The 26,089-nt window shown below is 43.9% G+C and overlaps 1 protein-coding gene and 1 long non-coding RNA gene across 4 annotated transcripts; one reads left to right on the top strand and one right to left on the bottom strand.

Annotated features, from left to right (window-relative positions):
- Window positions 1–16,965: 16,965 nt before the first annotated feature.
- On the bottom strand, window positions 16,966–18,319 carry LOC109939599 (uncharacterized). Of its 3 annotated transcripts, XR_002262092.2 has the most exons (3): window positions 17,993–18,319; window positions 17,574–17,642; window positions 16,966–17,238 (listed from the first exon to the last, which is right to left on the bottom strand). It is a non-coding gene; the product is annotated as an uncharacterized lncRNA (long non-coding RNA). The 3 variants fall into 3 exon arrangements; XR_002262093.2 differs by lacking the exon at window positions 17,574–17,642 and having other exon boundaries at window positions 17,993–18,158; XR_002262091.1 differs by lacking the exons at window positions 17,574–17,642; window positions 17,993–18,319 and adding an exon at window positions 17,473–17,567.
- Window positions 18,320–19,466: 1,147 nt separating this feature from the next.
- Window positions 19,467–22,220, top strand: LOC100279566 (uncharacterized). Its single transcript, NM_001152563.2, has one exon. The coding sequence runs from the start codon at window positions 19,480–19,482 to the stop codon at window positions 21,829–21,831; it is 2,352 nt and encodes a 783-aa protein (NP_001146035.2). The 5' UTR covers window positions 19,467–19,479; the 3' UTR covers window positions 21,832–22,220.
- The last annotated feature ends 3,869 nt before the right edge of the window (window positions 22,221–26,089 follow it).

Here is a 26,089-nt window from a genome sequence, read left to right as displayed (position 1 = left end):
TTTCACTTTTGCCGGTCTTGAGGAGTTTAGAGAAGATACCTGACCGGATTAGTAGGCTAGATAGCCGTACTATTAAGAGGGGTCGACGACTCAGATCTGTGTAAAACTTAGTGCCTCATAGAGCATCAAGTAGTTGCATTTGCATGAGGACTAACAGCGCTTCTCATTTCGTGAGTTAAAAGTTCATTCAAAAGCATGTTTGAAAATTGCGAAGTCTTGGTCGCGCGGACTGTCCGGCCCTTGGGGGCGGACCGTCCGCGATCCTCCAGAGGGTCCGAAGTCTGACCATTTGTGTTGACACTGTGTTCTATTGCACTGCGGACCGTCCGGGCCTTAGGGCCGGACCGTCCGCAGTCCTGACCAGAGGAAGGTGGCTTCGGGTCAGTCCCTGAATTATAGGCGGACGGTCCACCTGTGAGGGGCGGACGGTCCGCATGTGTCTAACTCGTTTTTGGACAGGGACTGTGTGTTTTTATAGATTTGTACTACGGACGGTCCGGGGACCAGTCCGGACAGTACTGTCTCAGGTCGCGGACGGTCCGGGATTTATAGCCGGACGGTCCGCGTGTGTTAACTTCTCTTGATCCGAGGCTCGGGTGTTTCAGGCTACCAGGTCGCGGACGGTCCGGCCCTGGAGGGCGGACTGTTCGGACCCACCTTTTGTGTCAGCTCTGACAAGTTTCAAACGGTCAATATAGCCGTTACTTGTACGGCGGACCGTCCGGCCCTAGGGCGCGGACGGTCCGCGTGTGCGCAGAACTGCCCCCTTTTGCACATAACGGTTGGTTTTAGATGGGGGACTATAAATAGAAGGATAGCTCGTGTGAGAGACCTCTCTTGGCCATTCTTTGCACACATTGAGCTCATTTGTGATCCTCCAACTCACTCTCTCACACTCTTTGCTTGAGATTGCATTCTAGTGAGAGATTGAGAGTTCCTAGTGCATTTGCATCATTTGGTGATTCTTGAGGCACTAGGTGGTACACCGAGCAAGCGTCGTTGGCTTGTTACTCTTGGAGGTTGCCGCCTCCTAGACGGCTTGGGTGATTGTCTCCGTCGAGCTCTCCAAGAAGATTGTGGAGAAGCCGCGGTGTGGATTGTGAGGGGTTCGCGCCTACCTCGCCGGAGCGGCAAAGGTGACATTAGTGAAATCGAGGTATTGAGTGATTTCTTGTCCACTTGGCTCAAAGATCAAGTCGTGTCTTGATAGAGGAGCAAGTGAGAGCTTGAAGTCCACCTCAACGTGGATTAGGGGTGATCGGCAAATCACCGATACCACGGGATAAATTTCGGTGTCTCTTCCTTCTAGCATTACTTATTGCCTTGCAATTGATTAGTGATTTGCTTATTGTTCTACAAGTATTCAATCTCCGTAGTTGTTTTTCATACATTGCTTACTTATTGACACTAGATAATTTATTCCTCTTGTTGTATTGATTAAATTTATTTAGTATTGTTGATTTTAGTCAAAACCGTCTATTCACCCCCCCTCTAGCCGGTGTCCTAGATCCTACAAGTGGTATCGGAGCCGAGGACTCCATTGTTTGTGGATCTAATCATCCCGGAGTGGGACAAAATGGCTAGTAACAACAATGTGCACATTGGGAAGCCACCGCACTTTGATGGAAACAATTATGATTATTGGAAAATAAGAATGTCAATGCATCTTAGAGCAATGGGTGGAAAAATTTGGCCAATTGTTAGAGATGGATTTGTTGTATTGAAGGAAGATGAACCATCCGTTAGTGATAATGAGAATATCCTCACAAATGATCAAGCCATGAATGTCTTTTATGATGCTCTTGATATAAATGAGTTCAATCGTATCAAGAATCTCACAACCGCTCATGAGATTTGGGTAAAACTAATGGAAATTCATGAAGGAACTACAATTGTGAAGAGTGCCAAACTATATGTGTGCAAAGGGAAGTTTGAGCAATTTATTATGAAAGAAGATGAGAGTGTATCCGATATGTTCAATCGGTTGAATGAGATAGTAAATGAACTCAAAGGACTTGGTTTTAATGTACCGGATGTGGATTTCACACACAAGTTCCTTAGATCACTTCCGGAGAAATATGAGACTATTGTGACAATGCTAGTAAGGAGTGATCTATCTACAACCTCTCCAACCGAAGTATTGGGAGAAATTCTCACTCAAGATATATTTAAGAAGTCACAAGCCGATGCTTTAAGTTTGGCAAAGAAGGTGAAAAATGAATCTATTGCTCTCAAAGCCAAGGCCTCAAAGGCAATTGAAAAGGAAGATAGCAATGATGAAGAAAATGAAAGTGAGAGTGATGGTGACATGGCTTTATTTGTAAGGAAATTCAATAAATTCATGAAGATGAAAAGAGGTCAACCTAGAAGAGGTCAAACATCTAGAAGAAATGCTTTCAATGATAGAAAATGTTTTGAGTGTGGGGAACCCGGTCACATTGCCATGAATTGTCCAAGCAAGAAGAAGAAGGGCAAAGATGAAAGTGACAAGAAGAAAAAGAAATACTATAACAAGAAGAAAGATGGCAAAGCCTACTTAGTTGAATGGGACTCGGATGATAGCTCGGATGATGATGATGATGACACCTCATCCAAGCTTAATGCCGGAATTGCCATCAAGGAAGCTCCCTCACTCTTCTCATCCCCCATTGCCTCATGGCAAAGGGAGATGCTAAGGTAAAAATCATCACCGATTTAAATGATATAAATGATGATGATGATATCGATGATGTTGATGATGATGGCTATTCATATGATGATCTTGTTAGAATGTTAGGTGAGGCCGATGACTACATGCACAAAGAAAAAGAAAAATTTAAGACCTTGAAGGAATTGTATAAAAACCTCCAAGTGTCTTTTGAGGAGCTCAAGACCTCTCACAATGACCTCAAGGAAAATTGTGAGAAGCTTGCGGATGCTCAAAAATCATCTATTGTGCATGAAGTTGAGGTGATCACTAAGGATGTTGGAGTCACTTGTGACTTACTTGATAGTCTTACAAGTGAACCACTACCTACTAACTCTATTTGTGATAAATGCAAAATTTCTCTCAATGATAATATTGCTCTTGATGAATCAAAAATTATTGTTGAGAATGAAGTGTTAGTAGATAGAATAAATACTCTAACTCATGACCTAGAAAAGGCATATGGTGGTAAGACTAAATTGGATTTCATATTGGGAAGTCAACGATGCTCTCTTAACCGTGAAGGTCTTGGATATGTTCCCAAGAAAGGAAAGAATGCTTTTGTAAAGCAAAAGACATTGTTTGTGAAAGAATGTGACAAAGTGTGTCACAAGTGTCACAAAAAGGGACATGTTAAGAAAAATTGTCCCAAGTTCAAAAATGTATCCTTCACTTGTTTTGAGCATTGTTATGTTCTTTCTCATAATGCAAAAGGTGTTCATGCTAAATTTGTTGGTACTTCAATTGTTGGAAACAAAAAGAAAGCTATTTGGGTACCAAAGACCTTGGTCACTAACATCCAAGGACCCAAGCAAGTTTGGGTACCTAAAAGAGATTGATTTCCTTTTGTAGGTAAACTACAAGGCGGGAGGGAATCATTGGGTGTTGGATAGTGGATGTACTCAACATATGACCGGGGATATGAAGATGTTTACCCAAATGAGTGAGGAAGATTGCTCAAATTATGATAGTATCACATTTGGAGATAATCGTAAAGGAAAGGTTAAAGGTTTGGGTAAAATTGCTATCTCAAATGATCATTCTATATCAAATGTGCTATTGGTTGAGTCTTTGAATTTTAATTTACTTTCCGTAGCTCAATTATGTGATTTAGGATTTTGTTGCAATTTCACGGTTGAAGATGTTATTATCTCTAGTGTTGACGGTAGCAATCTTAAGTTTAAAGGTTTTAGACATGAAAATCTTTATCTTGTTGATTTCTCATCTAATGAGGCAAAGCTCACAACTTGCCTATTTTCAAAAGCTTCACTAGGTTGGTTATGGCATAGAAGACTTGGTCATGTTGGGATGAAGCAACTCAATCGGTTAACCAAACATGACTTAGTTCGAGGCTTAAAAGATGTGAAGTTTGAAAAGAACAAATTGTGTAGCTCTTGTCAAGCCGGTAAGCAAGTGGCAAACACTCATCCAAATAAAAGTCAAATGTCCACTCATCGACCTTTGGAATTACTTCACATGGATTTATTTGGGCCCACATCTTTTGTAAGTATTGGTGGTAATTCTTATTGTCTTGTGATTGTGGATGACTATTCAAGATTTACATGGGTTTATTTTCTACGAGACAAATCCAATGTGTTTGAAACATTCAAGTCATTTGCTATATTGGCTCAAAATCAATTTGATTTCGACATCAAAAAGGTTAGAAGTGATAATGGGTCGGAATTCAAAAATGCAAGAATTGATCAATATTGTGATGACAAGGGTATCAAACATGAATTTTCTTCCAAATATACCCCGGAACAAAACGGTATTGTTGAAAGAAAGAATAGAACTCTTATTGACATGGCTAGGTCTATGTTAGCGGAATATAGTATATCGGATTCTTATTGGGCCGAGGCAATAAATACCGCTTGTCATTCATCAAATAGACTATATTGTCACAAGCTCTTGAAGAAAACTCCATATGAATTGCTCATTGGTAGAAAGCCAAATATCTCATATTTTAGGGTATTCGGTTGCAAATGTTATATTTTGAGAAAGGGGAGCCGGCTTTCTAAATTTGAGAAGAAATGTGATGAGGGTTTTCTTCTTGGATATTCATCAAATAGTAAGGCTTATAGAGTCTTCAACAAAACTCATGGTATTATTGAGGAAGCATATGATGTTGAATTCGATGAAACAAATGGGTCTCAAGATGAGAGTGATAATCTCGATGATGTTGGGGGAACTCAATTGATAAATGCAATGAAAACAATGGCCATTGGTGAAATAAAACCAAAGGAAGATGATGATGAAGATAGTGTGGTTGTCATTCCTTCATCCTCAACTATAAATAAGGAAGATCACCAAAGCCAACAACTCAATGAAACCATGGATACTCATGATCAAGGTACTTCAAGACCTTCGGTTCCTCCTAATGCTTCAACAAGCAATTATCAAACGGTATCAAGAATTCATCATTCCATTGTGAAGGATCACCCGGTTGATCAAATTGTGGGTGATATTAGTAAGGGTGTTCAAACTCGCTCTCGCATAGCTCCGTTTTGTGAACATTTCTCTTTTGTATCTTGTATGGAACCTAACCGTGTAGATGAAGCTCTACTTGATGTTGATTGGGTGAATGCAATGCATGAAGAATTAAATAACTTCGCTCGAAATGAAGTTTGGGAGCTTGTTGAGAGACCAAAGAACCACAATGTTATTGGTACAAAATGGGTGTTTCGCAACAAGCACAATGAAGATGGTGTGGTAGTAAGAAACAAGGCAAGATTAGTTGCACAAGGATATACTCAAATTGAAGGATTGGATTTTGGGGAGACATTCGCTCCCGTAGCAAGATTAGAAGCAATCCGGATTCTACTTGCTTATGCTTGTGCACATAATATCAAGCTCTACCAAATGGATGTAAATAGTGCCTTCCTAAATGGTAAGATTAGTGAACTAGTGTATGTTGAACAACCTCCCGGTTTTGAGGACCCCAAAAGACCTAACCATGTGTTCAAGCTTTCTAAAGCTCTCTATGGGCTTAAGCAAGCTCCACGCGCTTGGTATGAAAGGCTTAGGGATTTCTTGCTTTCCAAAGACTTCAAAATTGGGAAGGTTGACACTACTCTATTCACTAAAAGAATTGGCAAAGACTTATTTGTTTGTCAAATCTACGTTGATGATATTATTTTTGGATCTACTAATGAATTATTTTGTGAGGAGTTCGGAAAAATGATGTCAAAAGAATTTGAAATGTCTATGATAGGAGAATTGAGCTTCTTTCTTGGCCTTCAAATCAAACAATTGAAAGATGGAATTTTTATAAGTCAATCAAAATATTTGAAGGACATGCTCAAGAAGTTTGGTTTAGAAAATGCTAAGCCTATCAAGACTCCAATGGCAACAAATGGTCATCTAGACTTAGATGAAGGAGGTACTATGGTTGATCAAAAACTTTATCGTTCAATAATTGGTAGTTTGCTTTATATTACCGCATCTAGGCCCGATGTTATGTTAAGTGTATGCATGTGTGCTCGATTTCAAGCTTCACCTAGAGAGATTCACTTGAAGGCCGCTAAAAGAATTCTAAGATATTTGAAGTATACTCCCACTATTGGTCTATGGTATCCCAAAGGTGCTCAATTTGAATTAATTGGATATTCGGATTCGGACTATGCGGGGTGCAAAGTTGATAGAAAAAGCACCTCCGGTTGTTGTCAATTTCTTGGTAGATCTCTTGTTTCATGGTCTTCTAAGAAACAAAATTCGGTTGCTCTATCTACCGCCGACGCGGAATATATATCGGCCAGAAATTGTTGTGCTCAACTATTATGGATGAAACAAACCTTATTGGACTATGGAATTATTTTCAAGAATGTGCCTCTCATGTGTGATAATGAGAGTGCGGTAAAATTGGCTACCAATCCGGTCCAACACTCAAGAACCAAGCATATTGATATACGACATCACTTTTTAAGGGATCATGTTGGCAAGGGAGATATCTCTATTTATTCCATTGGCACGGATGATCAATTAGCAGACATTTTTACAAAACCTTTGGATGAAACAAGATTTTGTTCTCTAAGAAGTGAAATGAATGTGATCGATATCTCAAATGTGGCTTGAAGTTGATCACACATGTGTCGTATTGCAACTCGGGTCTCAATATGCTCTTTATGCTATTTCTTTGGTATTTTTGGTACATTTTTCATTCCGAATTGCTCTAGATAGTTTAATTCAAAATTTTGCATTACTCAATTACATCATATGTATATGCATGCATACTAACTCTTGGATTGGTCAAAATGTCCATATATGAGCACCAATTCGGATTCGAAATTCAAAATCAGCAAGTGGACAACAATTGGAAAAATGAGTATTAGGCCGCGGACCGTCCGCCCATGGACCGCGGACCGTCCGCAGCATCAGGAACTGGACAGTCCGATCAGCCTCGCGGACAGTCTGAAATCATTAGGGCGCGGACCGTCCGCCGCCCTAGCGCGGACCGTCCGCGACAGGGCACTTAAATCGGGCAGTGGCCACAGATTTGACACTTGTGCTCATACGCTCTTTCACCTGCTCTCCACTCGCCCAATATTCTCTTGTGTCGAGTGTGCGCGGACGGTGAAGTGAAGTTGCGTGCGGACAGTCCGACAGCTTGTAGCAACATTCCATCAACATGTCTTCATCACGGTATCTTCAAATCTTGTGGATTTCATCAAATCTCTTTTATTTTGAGATTATTTGGTTTTCCTCTCTGATCTGAAATTGAGCAGTAGTCTTCAAAATCTGATTGGATGGATTGTTAGTTCTCCTCAATGTGAATGCTATGCAAAATTTTGAACTCGTTTGGATGAGTATTCTCTGCAAAATCATCAAATTCAACATTTGTGGCGGCTAGGGTTCTTGGAGTCGCCCCTGGTCGGTCGCGGACCGTCCGCCTGGTGGACACGGACCGTCCGAGCCTCTAGCGCGGACCGTCCGGCCCCCTAGCGCGGACAGTCCGGACCCTGGCAGAGCATTACAGTTCCATTCCTTTTTACAGTGGTGATTGGTATCAATTATTTATCTATGAATGTCTGTCACATTGTTGCAGTGGTTTTGGTGGTCTCCGCAAGAAACTTGCAGGTCGCTTTAAATCCAAGCGCCCTCGTGGAAATGATGATGATTATACACCTACCACTGATTCAGAGGCCCAATCCTCAGCTGGGGGCACTGAATCCATGGATGTTGAAGATTTTCCTCATGTTCATCCCGATTACCCTATTGATACCCAAGGATGGACTTTTCCAAAGCGGAGATTTTCTATGGCTGAGTACTGCTCTAGACGGACTGTGAACCAGTATACTCTGCCATCTGATACAAATATCCAGTTTTTCCACACTCAGCTGCAGTTTGATGTCTTTTGGGGCACCCTGGTGGATACAAATTTTCATAAGCATCAGGTGATTGATTGGTCCTTCTTGCTAAGTCAATCAGTCATGGAGGGTCTGATCCCCAAGTTTGAAACATGTGGACTATATCAGTTTATGGGACAACGCACAGATTTCAATGAAATGGCTGTTAAGCAATTCCTGGCTACCTCTGAGATTGATATTGAAGAAGAATCTATCACCTGGATGACTGGCTTCAAGCGCTATTCTGCTTCTTTTGCTGACTTTGCAGCTGCCAACAGTCTGGACTATGACACCATTTCTGCTGGGCTGGATCTTTATACTGAAGATAATTTTGAGGATTTTGTGCAGTTTTATGAGCCAGCCAGGCTCGATATACCCAGGAGGTTTGGAGAGACAGCAGGACTCAGACATCATCCTGCTGTCATCAACAAGATTGCCAGAGTCACCATTCTTCCCAAGAGTGGTGATAAGAGTAAAATTCGAGATAAGTTCTGGAACATAATTCAGCACATCATGAATGGTGAAGTCATTAACATTGTTCTTTTCATGATGAGGCAGCTTAATGATTTGAAAATGGACAAGAATCAAAATTTGGCATATGCTCCATACATTATGGCTCTCATCAAATCCAAGACAAGATTTGAGGGCCCATGCGAGATTGTTCACACCCCATTCAGGCCTTTTAAGAATGAGATAGGGTTTCTCACCAGGCCACTCACTCCCTTCCCAGATGATGTGGAAGACCCTGGCTATGAGGGTGGAGCAGCTCCTAATGTTGAGGGACAGCAGATGCCTCCTCCTCCACCTTCTCCTCAGCCTCAGCACTATTTGGAGCCTGCTCCAGGATACTTTGATCCTTATTTTCACACTATGCAGCAAGGGCTTGAGACTCATATTGATACTCGCTTTGAGGGCCTGATGACACATGTGGATCACCGCCTCGATGACATGCAGTCTCGCTTTGACAGTAACTGGGATGCGTTCAACTCTGAATTTTCTGACTTTCGTGATCAAATTCACACTAATGTCACTGATCCCATCATGTCCAGGCTGAATAATATGCAACAGAGTTTTCAAGATAACATGGGTGCTCTTTCCAGTCAATTTGACAATCTTTCTACAAATGACAACATGCATGATATAAGTCAGAGGCAGCAGCAGCTCCAGCAGGATTTTGGCCAGTTCTCCTCCCTGTTTGACACCTTCAGCACTCATTACTACAACATGCATCCTCCGCCGAGTGATCAGTGAGGCCTCTCCTTTGTGGCAATTGATGCCAAAGGGGGAGAGAAGTGATGAGAAGTTGTCTGGCGTCTCCTTCAGGGGGAGTTGGTGGTTCTATGTGGACATTAAGACCATGCATATGCATTTTACCTTTTCATGCCGCTTGCATTAGTTTATGTCTTACGCATTTGGAACTTGGTTTGATCTATTAACTCTATGTCGTATGTCTGTGGACTATTATCTGTAATATTCTGTGGGATGAACTATGTTTTAGTTCAAATTACTCTGTGGTTGGTTAATCGAGGTGTGATTATAATTGCTGCGCTCACTCTACGGATCATCTCTTGTATGCCTCGATAACCATGATTGTAGGAAAGTCTCCATCAAGCTCCAATATATTATGTGTGTTATATCCTTAACTTCAAATAATCCTGCACACACTTAGGGGGAGCCTTTCTTACATACTGAGTTTTTATTGGGATTTATCTATCTCTTGGACAGAACTTCAAATCAAGATAAGTCCTATGAAACTCATCTCCAAGATCTATCTTATACCTTAGGTATGAGAGAGATTTGGAGAAACTAAACTTCTCTTTAATATACCATGTGGTGTTGTCATCAATTACCAAAAAGGGGGAGATTGTGAATCATCTAGGCCCCTTTGGTAATGTTTTGGTAATTAATGACAACTGTTTGTGGACTAACGATTCTTGGAGAAATAAGAATGCAGGGTTGGACCACATAGAACAGGAAATGTTGAAGAATCATACGCATTGGTTGTGGATCAGATGAAGGGAAAGGTATAATATAGGTTTCACTTTTGCCGGTCTTGAGGAGTTTAGAGAAGATACCTGACCGGATTAGTAGGCTAGATAGCCGTACTATTAAGAGGGGTCGACGACTCAGATCTGTGTAAAACTTAGTGCCTCATAGAGCATCAAGTAGTTGCATTTGCATGAGGACTAACAACGCTTCTCATTTCGTGAGTTAAAAGTTCATTCAAAAGCATGTTTGAAAATTGCGAAGTCTTGGTCGCGCGGACTGTCCGGCCCTTAGGGGCGGACCGTCCGCGATCCTCCAGAGGGTCCGAAGTCTGACCATTTGTGTTGACACTGTGTTCTATTGCACTGCGGACCGTCCGGGCCTTAGGGCCGGACCGTCCGCAGTCCTGACCAGAGGAAGGTGGCTTCGGGTCAGTCCCTGAATTATAGGCGGACGGTCCGCCTGTGAGGGGCGGACGGTCCGCATGTGTCTAACTCGTTTTTGGACAGGGACTGTGTGTTTTTATAGATTTGTACTACGGACGGTCCGGGGGACCAGTCCGGACAGTACTGTCTCAGGTCGCGGACGGTCCGGGATTTATAGCCGGACGGTCCGCGTGTGTTAACTTCTCTTGATCCGAGGCTCGGGTGTTTCAGGCTGCCAGGTCGCGGACGGTCCGGCCCTGGAGGGCGGACTGTCCGGACCCACCTTTTGTGTCAGCTCTAACAAGTTTCAAACGGTCAATATAGCCGTTACTTGTACGGCGGACCGTCCGGCCCTAGGGCGCGGACGGTCCACGTGTGCGCAGAACTGCCCCCTTTTGCACATAACGGTTGGTTTTAGATGGGGGACTATAAATAGAAGGATAGCTCGTGTGAGAGACCTCTCTTGGCCATTCTTTGCACACATTGAGCTCATTTGTGATCCTCCAACTCACTCTCTCACACTCTTTGCTTGAGATTGCATTCTAGTGAGAGATTGAGAGTTCCTAGTGCATTTGCATCATTTGGTGATTCTTGAGGCACTAGGTGGTACACCGAGCAAGCGTCGTTGGCTTGTTACTCTTGGAGGTTGCCGCCTCCTAGACGGCTCGGGTGATTGTCTCCGTCGAGCTCTCCAAGAAGATTGTGGAGAAGCCGCGGTGTGGATTGTGAGGGGTTCGCGCCTACCTCGCCGGAGCGGCAAAGGTGACATTAGTGAAATCGAGGTATTGAGTGATTTCTTGTCCACTTGGCTCAAAGATCAAGTCGTGTCTTGATAGAGGAGCAAGTGAGAGCTTGAAGTCCACCTCAACGTGGATTAGGGGTGATCGGCAAATCACCGATACCACGGGATAAATTTCGGTGTCTCTTCCTTCTAGCATTACTTATTGCCTTGCAATTGATTAGTGATTTGCTTATTGTTCTACAAGTATTCAATCTCCGTAGTTGTTTTTCATACATTGCTTACTTATTGACACTAGATAATTTATTCCTCTTGTTGTATTGATTAAATTTATTTAGTATTGTTGATTTTAGTCAAAACCGTCTATTCACCCCCCCTCTAGCCGGTGTCCTAGATCCTACACTTTCCTGGTGCCTCCACCCCCGCCCTGTAGTCGTCATGACACCGGCTCGTCCGACATGTCAGATCTCACTCATCGCAACGATTCAACCTGTCCTAGACGTTCGACGAGCTTGGCAAACCAGCGAACTCTGGCTCTCAGCCAGAGACGCCGTATGACCCGACTCTTTCCCGATGACCCATCGCCCTTCAAGAAGGTCGACATTCATAAAGTACACATAGGAGTAGTAATGAGAGCGATCAAAATGTTTCTTCATGATTCGTTTGAGCCCTCAATTAATTTTTATATTTCAAGAATTATTAGAAATAAAGCTTAATCCTAATATGAATTCGTAAATTTTATAGTATCAAATTTAGAGCCCATTAAGTACACATGACTTTAATTTGTCCAGCAAAAATCTAGCGGTATTGTTCATATATTTTTCTTATTTGAACTTGTATCGTGTATTGATATAAAATTTAAATTTCCCTAGTTTTTAGGGTTTTGATTTTGTTATGAGATCTTCTTGTCCCCTCATGAATTCTCGTCCTGTGTCCGCTAATATCTTAGACGGATCGAATTCGAATACGAACGGGTAATATCCGTACGATTTACATCCCTGATCCCAACTGCTTTGATGGATAACTTTCTTCTTGTGATGAGTGATGGCACATCATGACATGATGAGTAAGCATGCATGGGAGTTAAAAAAAAATGGTGGGCAGCGTGCGTCAGAGCTTACCTCAGTTGGCATCCGAATGCATGGTACAATACACACCGACTGTAGCATGCACGATGCAATCATAGTACCCGGCCGTTGTTTATGGCATCAATAACCACTTGTGGAATCTCTTATTAGAGGGTCAAAGCTTCATGATGTATATCTATACTGCATAATAAACACATGCTTGACCTCATCGATCACAACGTGCTCCACAAGCACAGCGAGGATATGCTTCTGCTTACTCCTTGTTTGCAAAATATTCAGTGATGTACATGAAAGCTCAGGAATAGTTAAAACGTGCTCATCAGCAGCCTGACCCGAAAATTTGGACCATCCGAGAGCTACATTAGCAATGACGTGCATCTTCTGTCTGAATCGGAGCTTGAAACCAAAAAACTTATCATCGGGGAAAAAATAGTTGAGACGATTTAGGTGAAATCTTATGTAAATTGAACTTTCTATTCGTTTCTAAGATCCGGACGGTCTAGTGAGGGTTCCTCCCTTCTATTAGGATCCGTTTGTTTTCTGCATTTTTCTCCAAATTGGTAAGTAAGTACTCCATCCGTCATAAATTAAAATTCGTTTTACCCTTTAATAGATTCATACAATAATTATGTGTGTATTCTATATTTGTGTCATCAATATAAATATAGACATAAAAATCTAGAGCTAAAACAACTTCTATTTTTAAAGAGTACTCCTCACACCTAAAATATTAGTCGTTTTAACTCTTGGTTTTTATGTCTATAGTAAAATATATAAAAATAAATTTAGACACATATATAAAACACATACATCAAACATTGTATGGACCTATTAATTAACTAAAACAAAATTTAATTTGGAATATAATCGACTAGCTTCTATCCGAATGACACGTGGAATCGCTGAATCCACTCCCCATGCATCTCTAACAAAATGTAAGATTTTTTTTATTTTTGAAAGAACAGCGAAGAATTGCCGGAATATTATTAGAAGGGGAAGAAAACAAAACACAATATACAAATAGAAGCGACCAATGCAACGCCCAGCTCAGAGCAAAACGGCCACCTCCAATCCAATGGGAAACAAGAAGAACAACTCTCTAAACCTGACGGAGACCCACTAAGACAGAAAACTAAACTGTACCAAACTGGCTCAACAACAAAACCTGACCGAGACCGACGACCGAATCTGCTCATGATCCTTCTTGGATGGATGACGACTAGTGTTGCAAGATAACTCAAGAACTGAAGGATCAATTAGACTAGAATGCTTTCGCCGTTCCTTACTACACATTCAAACTGCCAGTCAACCAGGAGCACTTGCCACACAGGCACAAGGGAAGACTGCTTACAGCTTAAAACCCCGCTCCCCTTACAAAGGCATCTTTGCTGCCCTTGGAACACTCTAACCAAATGTGCCACCAGAAATAGATGTAAGATTATCAATTACCTGCAAGACCAGGCCGGTATCCAGTTATCCACAGACCACACAGGTGATTGTATTTCTCGCAAAACAGAACATGAATGCTGCTTGTTTTGAAGATCTATACAGTATGCTACCCTCTTTTAAGTTTGTATTCAGCTGATGCTTCAGCTTAACTATGTCATCAATATTTCCCCTTGTATATTGGACATACTCAAGGGTGCAAAGATAATTCTATATTCTTGGTTGAAGTCGGCCCCTAATTAACCTGGTTACGTCGGGTCGCTGAAGCCGGTTAGGACATCCTTAAAACCTGGCCAAGCAGACTTTTTAGTGCAAAATAGACCAAGCCACCTTCTGGACCAGCTAGGACGGCCTCCTAGTACCATACTGCAAAATCGACTTTTTCTGCTTTTTTTGTTGCCGATTTGTTTCTAAGTTGTTTTTTAGGAATTGAAAAGTTTTCAAACATGTTTTAAATTTATTTCTTAGATAAGACTACCCACCTCTATATATGAGATGATCGCATCTGATTAAGGTATCCAACATCTAATCAATCAAAAATAGATCTACTATTCCTTTTATCATTTCCCCCCTCTCTATCTTGTTGATAAAAAAAGATCTACTATTCCTTTTATCAAAAATAGATTATATTTCTTTGGCCCCGTCTCCCAATATCAAAACCTGCTCCACCTCTCTAGATGGAGCTATCATTCAGACATCGTTTGGGAGGGCTCCGGCAACGAGTTGCAGTCGGAGCCGCTCGAGAGCCTTGAGTTAATAACTAAACATCACTACAAATATCTATTCTAAGAATTTCTGGATCTAACTACATATATATGATAAATATCTAATCTCATAAGAGTCCATACAACTAACAAACTAATTCACTAAATTAATATAATGTATGTGTGAACACTCATAAACTCGTTACATGAGACAATTAAATATTATAAAATTATAATAATTACTGAATCCACATTCTATCGGGTCTAAAGAGATCCTCAACATTCAGTGTTCAGTCAATTGGCGTTCTAGCTCACTCTAAACGTCTCAATGACCAACACATCTGTCCCTTCACCACCTACAAACCCTTAGATTTTGGCGTCTAACGCCAAAGGTGCGGGGAGCAGGTATGATAGATTCAAGGGGAGTTTGTGATATGGACTTGTTCTTTCTGTGTGACACTTTCATACATGCATGTTTACTTTCATGTATTGTATTATATGTGTGCCTACATGTTGGTAAGCACTCTTTTTTGTTATATAAAGACCATGCCACTTGGTGTTCACTATGTTTTCACCATACTATTGTTAAACGAGCTTTAGTTCCTTTACTTATGATTATTTTTTATCCTTTAAGTACATATAATGAACTTGGCTTGTGTAAACATGCTTAACCTTTTGTTCCTAATAATCATGCCATTCTTATATAATGAACTTGGGCTTGTTTTGCTGCACTTGTATCTAGGGGTGGTAATGGGTCGCGATCCAAATGCTTCTTCACACAATGGTAGGATTCTAAATAAATTTTAGTTAAAAATGAATATAAATAGGGCTCGATCATAATCCGATCTGATCCTTAAATCTTATAGTATAAAATTTAGAGTCAATTGTCACCCCTACTTGTATCCGCTATCCGGTGGCAGAGCTTCACTAAATTTGCAGCAGGGGCGGCCTTTAATCGTGATCTAACCTTGCATCTATAAGTTAGCAATATAAAGGTGGGGGTGGGTGGCACATGCTCAGGGATAACCCTAACTAAATGTATGCATATTAGTGAAATAAATTTAAATTAATTATTTTTCATCCCAATTCATGTAATTTCAAAGCCCCTGGACACTTTTTCTTCTACGCTATGCCTAGATTACTATTACTGCTCTTTAGACCCTAAAGAATTACGTATGGCTAACAACAATGGTAAAGGAAGTCCACATCTTGCGTTATTGACGTACTACTGTACAACTGCTCTTGCTTGCGAGTAGTGAGTGAAATAATGCTTTACTGAAGTACATGTACCTTGCATTGAAACGTGTCCACATGCATACCCAAAGACACCCACAAAGAAATTCCACCGACGACAACCAGGTAGTAAAGGTACTGTCTCGGTCTTGAAATAAACGTTGTTCTCGATTACCAGACAGTTAAACGTTTTTAACTTTAGATAAATATATATAAATACTATTTATTTATAATATATAATTAGTAGTATTAGATTAGATAGATCTTTAAATCTATCTTAGTATTTAAAGATATAAATATTACTAATAATTTATATAAATATATTTAAATATAAGAATTTGATAGATATAAATTTCATAACGCCAAATATTTTGTAAGGAAGATGCTTTAAATTTAATTTATCAACACAAATACACACTAAGCAAAGAATTATAAGCATTCAATGTATTTTAGAGGAAAAAAATCCTATTTTAATGAATCGTGCATAGAGATATTGTTTGTGGATAAAAATTAATGATATCTCATGACTAATAGAATGAGCAGTCGCTCGTTGCCAGAAAAAAATACCCCCTCCGCCCAAATTAAAATTTGTTTTACTCTTTTAATAAATTTATACAATAATTAATGTATGTGTTATATATATATATATATATATATATATATATATATATATAAGAGGTAATGGAAGCCCTGGGCTTCCGTTAGTGGGGGAAGCCCCAGCCAGGTCGCGGTCGGTCCACTGGCCGCTAGCTTACGTCAGCCATGCATATGATAGCCACGAATCTCGGATGAGACGCGACATGCGATATACGCACGCATAAATATATGTAGTAATGTGCGTAAATCATGCATAGAAGGAATCTTTTTTGCCACGAATCACGGGAACGGATATTACCATGTGCACACCGTTTACGACTGCATAATGTTGTATAACATGATAGCGTAAAACATGAACCAAAACAGCGTAAATGAGTACGAAATTTAGCGTAAATCGTATATCTGTTTCGTAACCGTAAATGGGTCCCGAAATTACGGCGTAATAATCGCGTGCGTCCGATCGTACGCGGGTTTTGGCTCAAATAGATTTTAGCGTAAAACGTGAGCTAAAACAGCGTAAATGAGTACACAATTTAGCGTAAATCGTATGCCTGTTTCGTATACCAAATTTACGGCGCGAAAATCACGCGCCACCGGTCATGCGCGGGTTCTGGCTCGGACGGATTTAAGCGTAAATCGTGAACCAAAACAACGTAAATGAGTATGAATTTTAGCGTAAATCGTCCATCTGTTTCATAATAACGAATGTAGACCGAATGTATCTCTCAACGCGTGAGGTTGTCATAAAACACATCAAGAAATTTCGTAAATTGGTGTAAGATACAACAAGAAGTGATCTGAGGTAATTGTAGCGTAAAATGCAAGCTAACCATCTACATGAGAACTGTTTCAGATTTTACAATATGATATAAGAGATAATTATTCATGTTCATGTTGCCCTTATATTTTGTGTAGAGTTCCTTCAAGTCCGTTTTCTCAGAATCTGACCCTCTATATTTAGCTTCAAATTCTTCAATGTCAGCCTCCGTGACCTGGGAATAAAGATTAAATTAAGTACCATCATATATAAAAATATACAACCTGTCCCCAAAATAATGTCACTCTGGCTATACATCTGAACAAGCCAAAAGGGTATTCTTTTAGAGACAGAGCAACAGAGGTAGTTTTATGCCACAACAGAGTTATCGCTACTGTATTTCCCTAAAAAATATCATTGTAAATTAATAGACAACATTAGCCTACAATTAATATAGAAACAACCATACTTTATTGTACATTGTTCTGAAGTACTCCTGAAGTTGTTCAATTCTCTATTTTCTTTTCTTCTTTTCTGTTATTAGTTGAAGGCACACTTGCACACCCTTACTTGCATCACTTCATTACATAACTGATGAGCCAGTTTGCTCGATGCCCTTCAGGACAAGTCTGTTAATCCCTGGACAAAAAAATCAAGAATGATGATGGTATTGAGCTGATGATACCTGCACAAAATCCTGATTTGGTTCCAAACATCGTTTATCCATGGATCAAAAGTAAAGAAGTTGACATTAGAGTTAGTATGTTTCACATATTTATCTTTATCCCATCCTTTAAAATAAAATCTAACGTTTTTCCCAATAGATGTCACTGCTCAAAGTCGCCAACTCCAATTCTTAGAAATTGATTGAACATTAAAAAAATATACATCAGTGGCTATCCATCGGCACACCATTGAACAAAACAACATGTAAACTGCAAACGGTACACTAATGCACAATATAAGGAAACATTGGGAGCCGATTATACCTCTTCCAAGCCCAAACAAAGCAGTTGTAGCAATGCCACATTTCACATAAGGATTATGCAACAGATCCAAAAAACGTTCCTGAACCATAGGTAGACTGATCAGAGGGGCCCTTCACGCCAATATTAAACATCACTCTGTTATTCCAGAAAATCAGATCACGCTATGAATGTCTCGTGGTAACTCACCGTGGCCAACATGGATACCGAGCGAGTGCAGGATGTGGGACGCATGCGAGCCGCAGCAAAGCGCGACGATCGTCCACGCGACTCGGCCCCGGCTCCGCAGCAGGAGTTCCTCCTTCCTGGCCGCCATCTCCCTCCACTTGCGCGCGCTCTCCCCAGCCCCCGCGACCGCTCCCCCTCGGCGCGCCGTGGCGGGGAACCCGCACTCCGTGAGCCTGGCCGCGAGCTCCTCCCCCACGCTCGGCGGCGCCGGCGCCCTCAAGCGCACCGCGGCAGACTCAGCGAGGAGGTTGACCGCCGCCATCTCCACCCGCGGGAACAACAGCCGTGCAGTCGCGCTGGAGAGTGGGTCCGCACGGAGCAGGGGCAGTCTGGAGATGTAGCACCGGCGCTGCGAGGAAGATGAAGATGGGGAAGAAGAAACTGGCGGCGGCTACGTGCCTTCGGGAGATAAAGATGGGAGCAGTTAGGGTAAAGAAATGCGTGGGTAAAATGGGCCATCAAATAAAAGTTCTCGTGGGCCCAGAAGCTAAATCGTGCACAAACTATATTTGCATAAATGGCAACACACATCATCGTAACTCATATGTTAATTTGGCGTAAGCAGTCGGGGACAGTAAACCAAAAATGGTCTGGTGCGGTCTGCACACCTGGTTGGTCGGCCCAGTCGGTAGGTGGCCGGGGCTCCCTGCAGTAATGGAAGCCCAGGGCTCCTAATACTATATCTAGGTTCATAATCATCTATATGAATGTGGACATAAAAATCTAGACCTAAAATGACTAGTATTTTAGAACGGAGGGAGTAAGGAGACTAATTAGAGCCCCGAACATGTTTGGATCACATGATCTAAAGTAAAATCGACTCAAATTTAGTCACTTTAGAAGCTAAAGTTACAAACAGTAAAAGACAAAAGCAACAAAAAAAAGTAAAAATGTATTTTTAGTTACTTCTCACTAGCTCTTGGATCAACATGACCTAAAATCGCAATACATAAAAAACATCAAATAGTTTAAGACTGCCTTAGCAGATCGTACATGAGATTATGTAAATATTGTTTTACACTTTAAACTGTAATGTACACAGAATAAAAGTTTAAAATAGAAAATTAGATGAGAAATAATGCTGCTGCAGATACCCTAATGGCAATTCCAAATTCAGCAAAGAGAGCCTGGGAAACCAGACTCTGATCTCCTAGACAGCGTGGCCAATCCAAGGTCCACACATTGCGCGGGTCCACACTTGTTTTATATGATTCTCCAAAACCAACCCCCACGGCCGCATTGACCAATCTGCTCCGGGCACCATGGAGAGGATCAGTGGCCCGCGCCTCGCTGTCCTGCTCGCTCTCGCCGTCTTCACCGCCGTCGCCGCAGCGGCCACGGACGAGGTGCGCGCGCAGTCCACCTACATCATCCACCTCGCCCCAGGCCACCCGGCGCTGTCCGCAGCGCGCGTCAACGGCGGCGACGAGGCGGCCCTCCGCCGCCTCCTCCCGCGCCGCCTGCGCGCGCCGAGGCCGCGCGTGCTCTACTCCTACCAGCACGCTGCCACGGGCATCGCCGCGCGGCTCACGCCCCAGCAGGCGGCGCACGCCGCGGCCGGGGAGGGCGTCCTGGCCGTGTACCCCGACCAGGCGCGGCAGCTGCACACCACCCACACCCCGGCGTTCCTCCGCCTAACGGAGGCCGCCGGGCTCCTCCCGGCTGCGACGGGGGGCGCGTCGTCGTCTGCCGTCGTCGGCGTGCTCGACACCGGGCTCTACCCCATCGGCCGGTCCTCGTTCGCGGCAGCAGATGGGCTCGGCCCGGCGCCCGCGTCCTTCTCTGGTGGATGCGTCTCTGCTGGCTCCTTCAACGCGTCCGCCTACTGCAACAGCAAGCTCATCGGTGCCAAGTTCTTCTACCAGGGGTACGAAGCTGCTCTCGGCCACCCCATCGATGAGACCAAGGAGTCGAAGTCGCCGCTGGACACTGAGGGCCATGGCACGCACACCGCCTCCACGGCGGCTGGCTCGCCGGTGGCCGGAGCCGGGTTCTTCGACTACGCCGAGGGGCAGGCCGTGGGCATGGACCCCGGCGCGCGCATCGCGGCGTACAAGATCTGCTGGACATCCGGATGCTACGACTCCGATATCCTCGCCGCCATGGACGAGGCCGTCGCTGACGGCGTCGACGTCATCTCGCTCTCCGTCGGCGCCAACGGGTACGCCCCCAGCTTCTTCACCGATTCCATCGCCATCGGCGCTTTCCACGCGGTAAGCAAGGGCATCGTGGTCTCCTGCTCCGCCGGCAACTCCGGCCCCGGCGAGTACACCGCCGTCAACATTGCGCCGTGGATCCTGACCGTCGGCGCGTCCACCATCGACCGCGAGTTCCCCGCCGATGTAGTTCTCGGCGACGGCCGCGTCTTTGGTGGCGTCTCTCTGTATGCCGGTGACCCCCTGGACTCGACTCAGTTGCCTCTGGTGTTCGCCGGGGACTGTGGTTCCCCTCTGTGCCTAATGGGCGAGCTCGACTCGAAGAAGGTGGCCGGCAAGATGGTGCTCTGTCTGCGTGGTAACAACGCTCGTGTCGAGAAAGGAGCAGCGGTCAAGCTCGCCGGTGGGGTCGGAATGATCCTCGCCAACACCGAGGAGAGCGGCGAGGAGCTCATCGCCGACTCCCACCTCGTGCCGGCGACTATGGTCGGGCAGAAGTTCGGCGACAAGATCAGGTACTACGTCCAGACGGACCCGTCGCCAACGGCGACCATCGTGTTCCGCGGCACAGTCATCGGCAAGTCGCGGTCCGCGCCTCGAGTGGCGGCGTTCTCGAGCCGAGGCCCCAACTACCGCGCACCGGAGATCCTCAAGCCCGACGTCATCGCCCCGGGCGTCAACATACTCGCGGCGTGGACCGGCGCCGCCTCCCCCACCGACCTGGACATCGACTCGAGGCGCGTGGAATTCAACATCATCTCCGGCACGTCCATGTCCTGCCCGCACGTGAGCGGCCTCGCCGCGCTGCTCCGCCAGGCGCACCCGGAGTGGAGCCCCGCGGCGATCAAGTCGGCGCTCATGACCACGGCGTACAACCTGGACAACTCCGGGGAAACCATCAAGGACCTCGCGACGGGCGTGGAGTCGACGCCGTTCGTCCGTGGCGCCGGTCACGTCGACCCCAACGCCGCCCTCGACCCAGGGCTGGTGTACGACGCCGGCTCCGACGACTATGTCGCCTTCCTCTGCACGCTCGGGTACTCTCCGTCGTTGATCTCCATCTTCACGCAGGACGCATCGGTCGCCGACTGCTCGACGAAATTCGCTCGCCCCGGCGACCTTAACTACCCTGCCTTCGCCGCCGTCTTCTCCTCCTACCAAGACTCGGTCACCTACCGCCGGGTGGTGCGCAACGTCGGCAGCAACTCCAGCGCGGTGTACCAGCCGACGATCGCCAGCCCGTACGGCGTGGATGTCACGGTGACCCCGAGCAAGCTCGCGTTCGACGGGAAGCAGCAGAGCCTGGGATACGAAATCACCATCGCAGTGTCAGGCAACCCGGTGATCGTGGATTCCAGCTACTCGTTCGGATCCATCACCTGGAGCGACGGCGCGCACGACGTCACGAGCCCCATTGCCGTGACCTGGCCGTCCAACGGTGGAGCAGCAGCCATGTAGTAGACTGATGCTGTTGCTACTGTCTACCGCTGTGGGAAGAAGGACAGGGCCATGAGCCCATGAGATCCGAAATCTCCACGCCTCCTGCCTGCCATAGGAATAATTTCCTCGACTGAACCACGCAATAATTCAGCTGCCCCTATCGTGGTTGTGGTGGACCAATGGACCATGCTTGCAGCTCTCTCTTTTCATTTAGGGGTAGGTTGGTTGGAGCAGCGTATGTGATTGGCTGCTTGCAAGGCCGTGAGGGTGCCATCCATTATGGCTCATTGGCGATTGGACGTGTATGAACAAGTTTGTAATGACTAGAAATAATCATTGTACCATGTTTTTTCTATGCTGGCGCGTTTATAGCACCATGCTTTGTGTATGTCACTTGTGTACGCATACTAAAGAGAAAAGCATGGATATGGAACACCTGAGGGCTTGTTCGGTTATTCCCAATACACATGGATTGGATGGGATTGGAAAAAATTGTGAAGAAGTTTGAACTGTTTGGGATTCAAACCCATCCAATCCCGCTCAATCCACATGGATTGAGAGCTAACCGAACAAGCCCTGAGTGTTCCTAAAACATCCACAATTTGATTCTGGTGCCACAATTTAGGAACACCCGAGTGTTCCTAAACTATCCACACCTGAGTGTCCATTTGGGGAAAAATCCAAATTACTACTTTGAAGTATGCCCCAAATTTAGATTACCACCTAATCTATTAACTAGTCTACTTAACTCTCACAATTTGCAAAACCGTCTCCCTTTTCACCTTTTAAAGAAAACTGAAACCAGCGTCATGTCATCAAATTGGTTCCCATTTTCTTTAAAAGGTGAAAAGTGAGACGGTTCAGCAAATTGTGGAGGTTAACTAGACTAATTAGTAAATAGACTAGAGCTGGTTTGGTGCTCAGAGATCACGAGTGGATCCAATAATATGGGGATTTCACCCCATGGATTCACACGTGATCCCTTAATACTATGGAGATTGTACCCATGGATTCACTCGTGGATCCTGAGTACCAAATCAGTCCTTAGAACTTGGGGGCATACTTTCGAGGTAGTAATTTGGATTTTTTTCCCTTTAATTTGCATACCTTATGTTTAAGCATAGCCTAATGTTCTGGTGTTATATTACTGGTCTACGTGTTCTGTACTAGAATCGCTTGTTCTGTATTGGTGGAACAACAAATCACGCCACACAAATTTGGCAATATAGACAAATTCACGCTCTTAAAACACTTGTTTTAAGAGTCTTGCTCAGCTGACAACCAAAGCTGCAATCAGGGCTAAGATAGTGTCAAATGCATTTAAACCTTACAAGCTTGACGTGAGTCAAATTGCATTGACCTTGGCATGTCATTAGTGTCATTGTTTTATTCTTTTGCAGTGCTGGAAATATGGACCGGACTTTTTGTCAGCACGAGAACGGCCTAAAAACATGAGCCTAAAGCATGGCTCAACACGAAATAATATGGGTCAGGCTAGCAAGGTCCGAAGACATGCTTGGTTGGTCTCAAATCCTGATCTGTGGGACCTCAGCACGATCTGCACGCATGGGCCAAGCTTAGGTCGGCATAGTCCAATGAAGCACATATTATTTAATTTCTTTAATTTAGTAAGTTATGAATTTTATGTGGTTGTAATATTTAGATTCTTTTGTCAAACGATGCTCACATTGTTTAATACATTTAATTTAGTAAGCTATATATGAACTTTATGCTGTTTTAATACTTGGACTTTATGTGGTTTAGGCCGGTCTTGGACCGATACGATTTAACGAAGACATGATGTGCTTTAGGGCTAGGCCAGATCACTGTTTCTATTCTTTGGACTGACACGGTAATGATCTAAATCTGTTTGATACGAAGCACGATGAGTCCATCCCGACCCAATTCTCACCACTATTACTTCCCACCGTGTGGCTAATTTAGTTTTAGATGGTAGACTGCATCAGTCGAAGATTTTCTATAACTTATATTGCATTTCTATTCTTTTTAAGAGTCGACAGCTGCCCTGGCCCGATTGAAGCCTAATTAGGATAGCATAAAATTACAAATTTATAGTTCGAAAACTCAAATTTTTAAAAAAACTGTAACTAACTAAAACCGCTACTTATAAAATATTTCTTTAAGGTACATGACGCTCATCATGATTATATTGGTCCCTTTGTTTAGAGAGCAAAGTAGATGAAGCTGTAGGAGCGAAGCGGCTCTAAATCAAGAATGGTGCCATTCCACTTCTCTATCTTTGCGCTGGGCCCAAACAAAAAGTAAAATGGTTCCACTCTACTAATAGAATCTAGAATGTAGCCGCCCCGTCCTAAAAATCTAGAATAGAACCGTTCGACTCTCGTGTCTCTCCAACCAAGTGTCTCTCTAACCAAATGGATTCTAAGATCCTATATAATTCTATATAGAATAGAGTAAATTTTCTCCTTTTGACCCACTAATCTAGCTCATCCAGATTTTGGCGTCAACTAAAACATTAGTTAGAGCATCTCCAAGAGACTCTTCATTTTTATCTCTCTATCTGACTATCTATTTACCTTTTATAAAGATTACACTTTATACATAACATCTCACTGGGCTTCCAGTTGAGGAGGACCATGCGTAGGAAAAAGAAAAAAGGTGGGCGACGCCATGCTTCTCCTTCCGCTGTCCTTCGTCCCCCGGCGGCCCGTTCTGTTGGGGGCGTGGCTTCTGGGCCGTCTCCTCTGCGTCCTGAGCGCGCGGATGCGTGCGGCCCACAGCTACAGGAGATCGGCGAGGCGTGCTCTGGACGGCTTCTTTCAGGTACGCGGTTAGGGTTTTCAGTAGATTTCTTAGGTTCACATTCTTTTCCCCATCTTGCTTCGCGTCTTTCTCGCCTTTGGTCGCTTCCGAGTTTGTCGCGCGAAAGTTTCTGTGGGGGGGGGGGGGGGGTGGATCTCCTCTCCGTTTCGCCCGCCTTCGCTGGGTGAGGAGTGGCCTCTTCCGGGTCGCTCTAGTGTGTCGGCTCCGATGGATTCAAAAAATCGAAACCCTAACTGGGATCGATGGGGTCCGAAGGAGGTGCCGCAAGGTTCTCAGTCGTGGGGAAAGAATCGAAACCTCAGCTGGCGGTTGAAAACTGGATCTAGAAAACCTGATATCAAAGAAGATATTCCTGTCTCCACTCCCGGTGATGCCGGTCAGCCAGGTATCCTCAAAACCCCCCCGCCTCCCATTCTAAAATCCGAGAATGATTTGGTGCGTAGGGTTTTTGCCAGAAATGTGGTTTGGACGGTCATCATGCTAGGGAGTGCTTTAAGTCTTTGTGGTGCGAGATCTGTCGCAAAGAAACCCACAACACTGCTCGGTGTGTTCTTCCCAAACAGAATAAGCCCAGTATGCCGATTGTTGGTATGACGGCGGATGGGCTTGGGTTTTACTCCTCTCATTTTGCCAAACCCTTATCCAACAAACCTAAACGCAGTTTTATTGGCTTGGTTAAAATCGTTGAGGGTTTGATCACCGCCGAGGATCTGGAGAAGGATTTCGGTTTCCACTTTCCTTGGGGCCGCACTTGGAAAGCTACTAAGTGTCATTCTGGCTTTCTCATGCAATTCCCCTCTCAAGAGAGATTGGATGAAATGATTAATTTCCCTGAATTGAAAATGAAATTGTCTGGAGCCAAAATCTCTGTCTCTTCTTGGAGTTCTCAGGCTAAGCCTAAATCTAAACTGCATTCTGTGTGGATTGTGGCTGAGAATGTGCCAGAAGAGTTGCAAAATTATCAGGCCATTTGTGAATTGGGATCCACTATTGGGGCAGTGGAAGAAGTGGATATTAACTCTTTAAACTCTAAAGAAATTGTGAGATTTAAAGTTCATGTGAAGAGTGTTGCTATGATCCCCCCTATCATTGAAGTTGGTGTCAAACCTTTTCTGTATGACATTTTCTTCAAAATTGACAACATTACTGATGAAGGTTGGAATGATGACTCTGTTAATTTGGGCAAGAGGGCTTCGGTTGATAGACAAGGGTTTGGTGACATCTCTCTTGGCAAATATGCTAAAAAGGCCAAAAGTGGTGATAAGGACTCTGGCAAGGATATCAAAGGAAAATCTCCCCTAAAAATATCCTCCAGTCAGGCCAATGTTGCTGGTTCCCTGTCTGAACAATCTGAAAGTATGAAAATGGGGAAAGGTTCTAAAGAACCTAAAGGTTACCTTGATAGTCAGGGAAATGAGGATGAGGAATTCAATGATAGTGAGGATGACCTGTTGGATTCTCAGGAGTTGGA

The sequence above is a fragment of the Zea mays genome, chromosome 5 (genome assembly GCF_902167145.1).
Source record: "Zea mays cultivar B73 chromosome 5, Zm-B73-REFERENCE-NAM-5.0, whole genome shotgun sequence".
NCBI classification, from domain to species: Eukaryota; Viridiplantae; Streptophyta; class Magnoliopsida; order Poales; family Poaceae; genus Zea; species Zea mays.
Note: the sequence above shows the minus strand (reverse complement) of the source record. Positions and strands in the feature narration are given on the sequence as shown.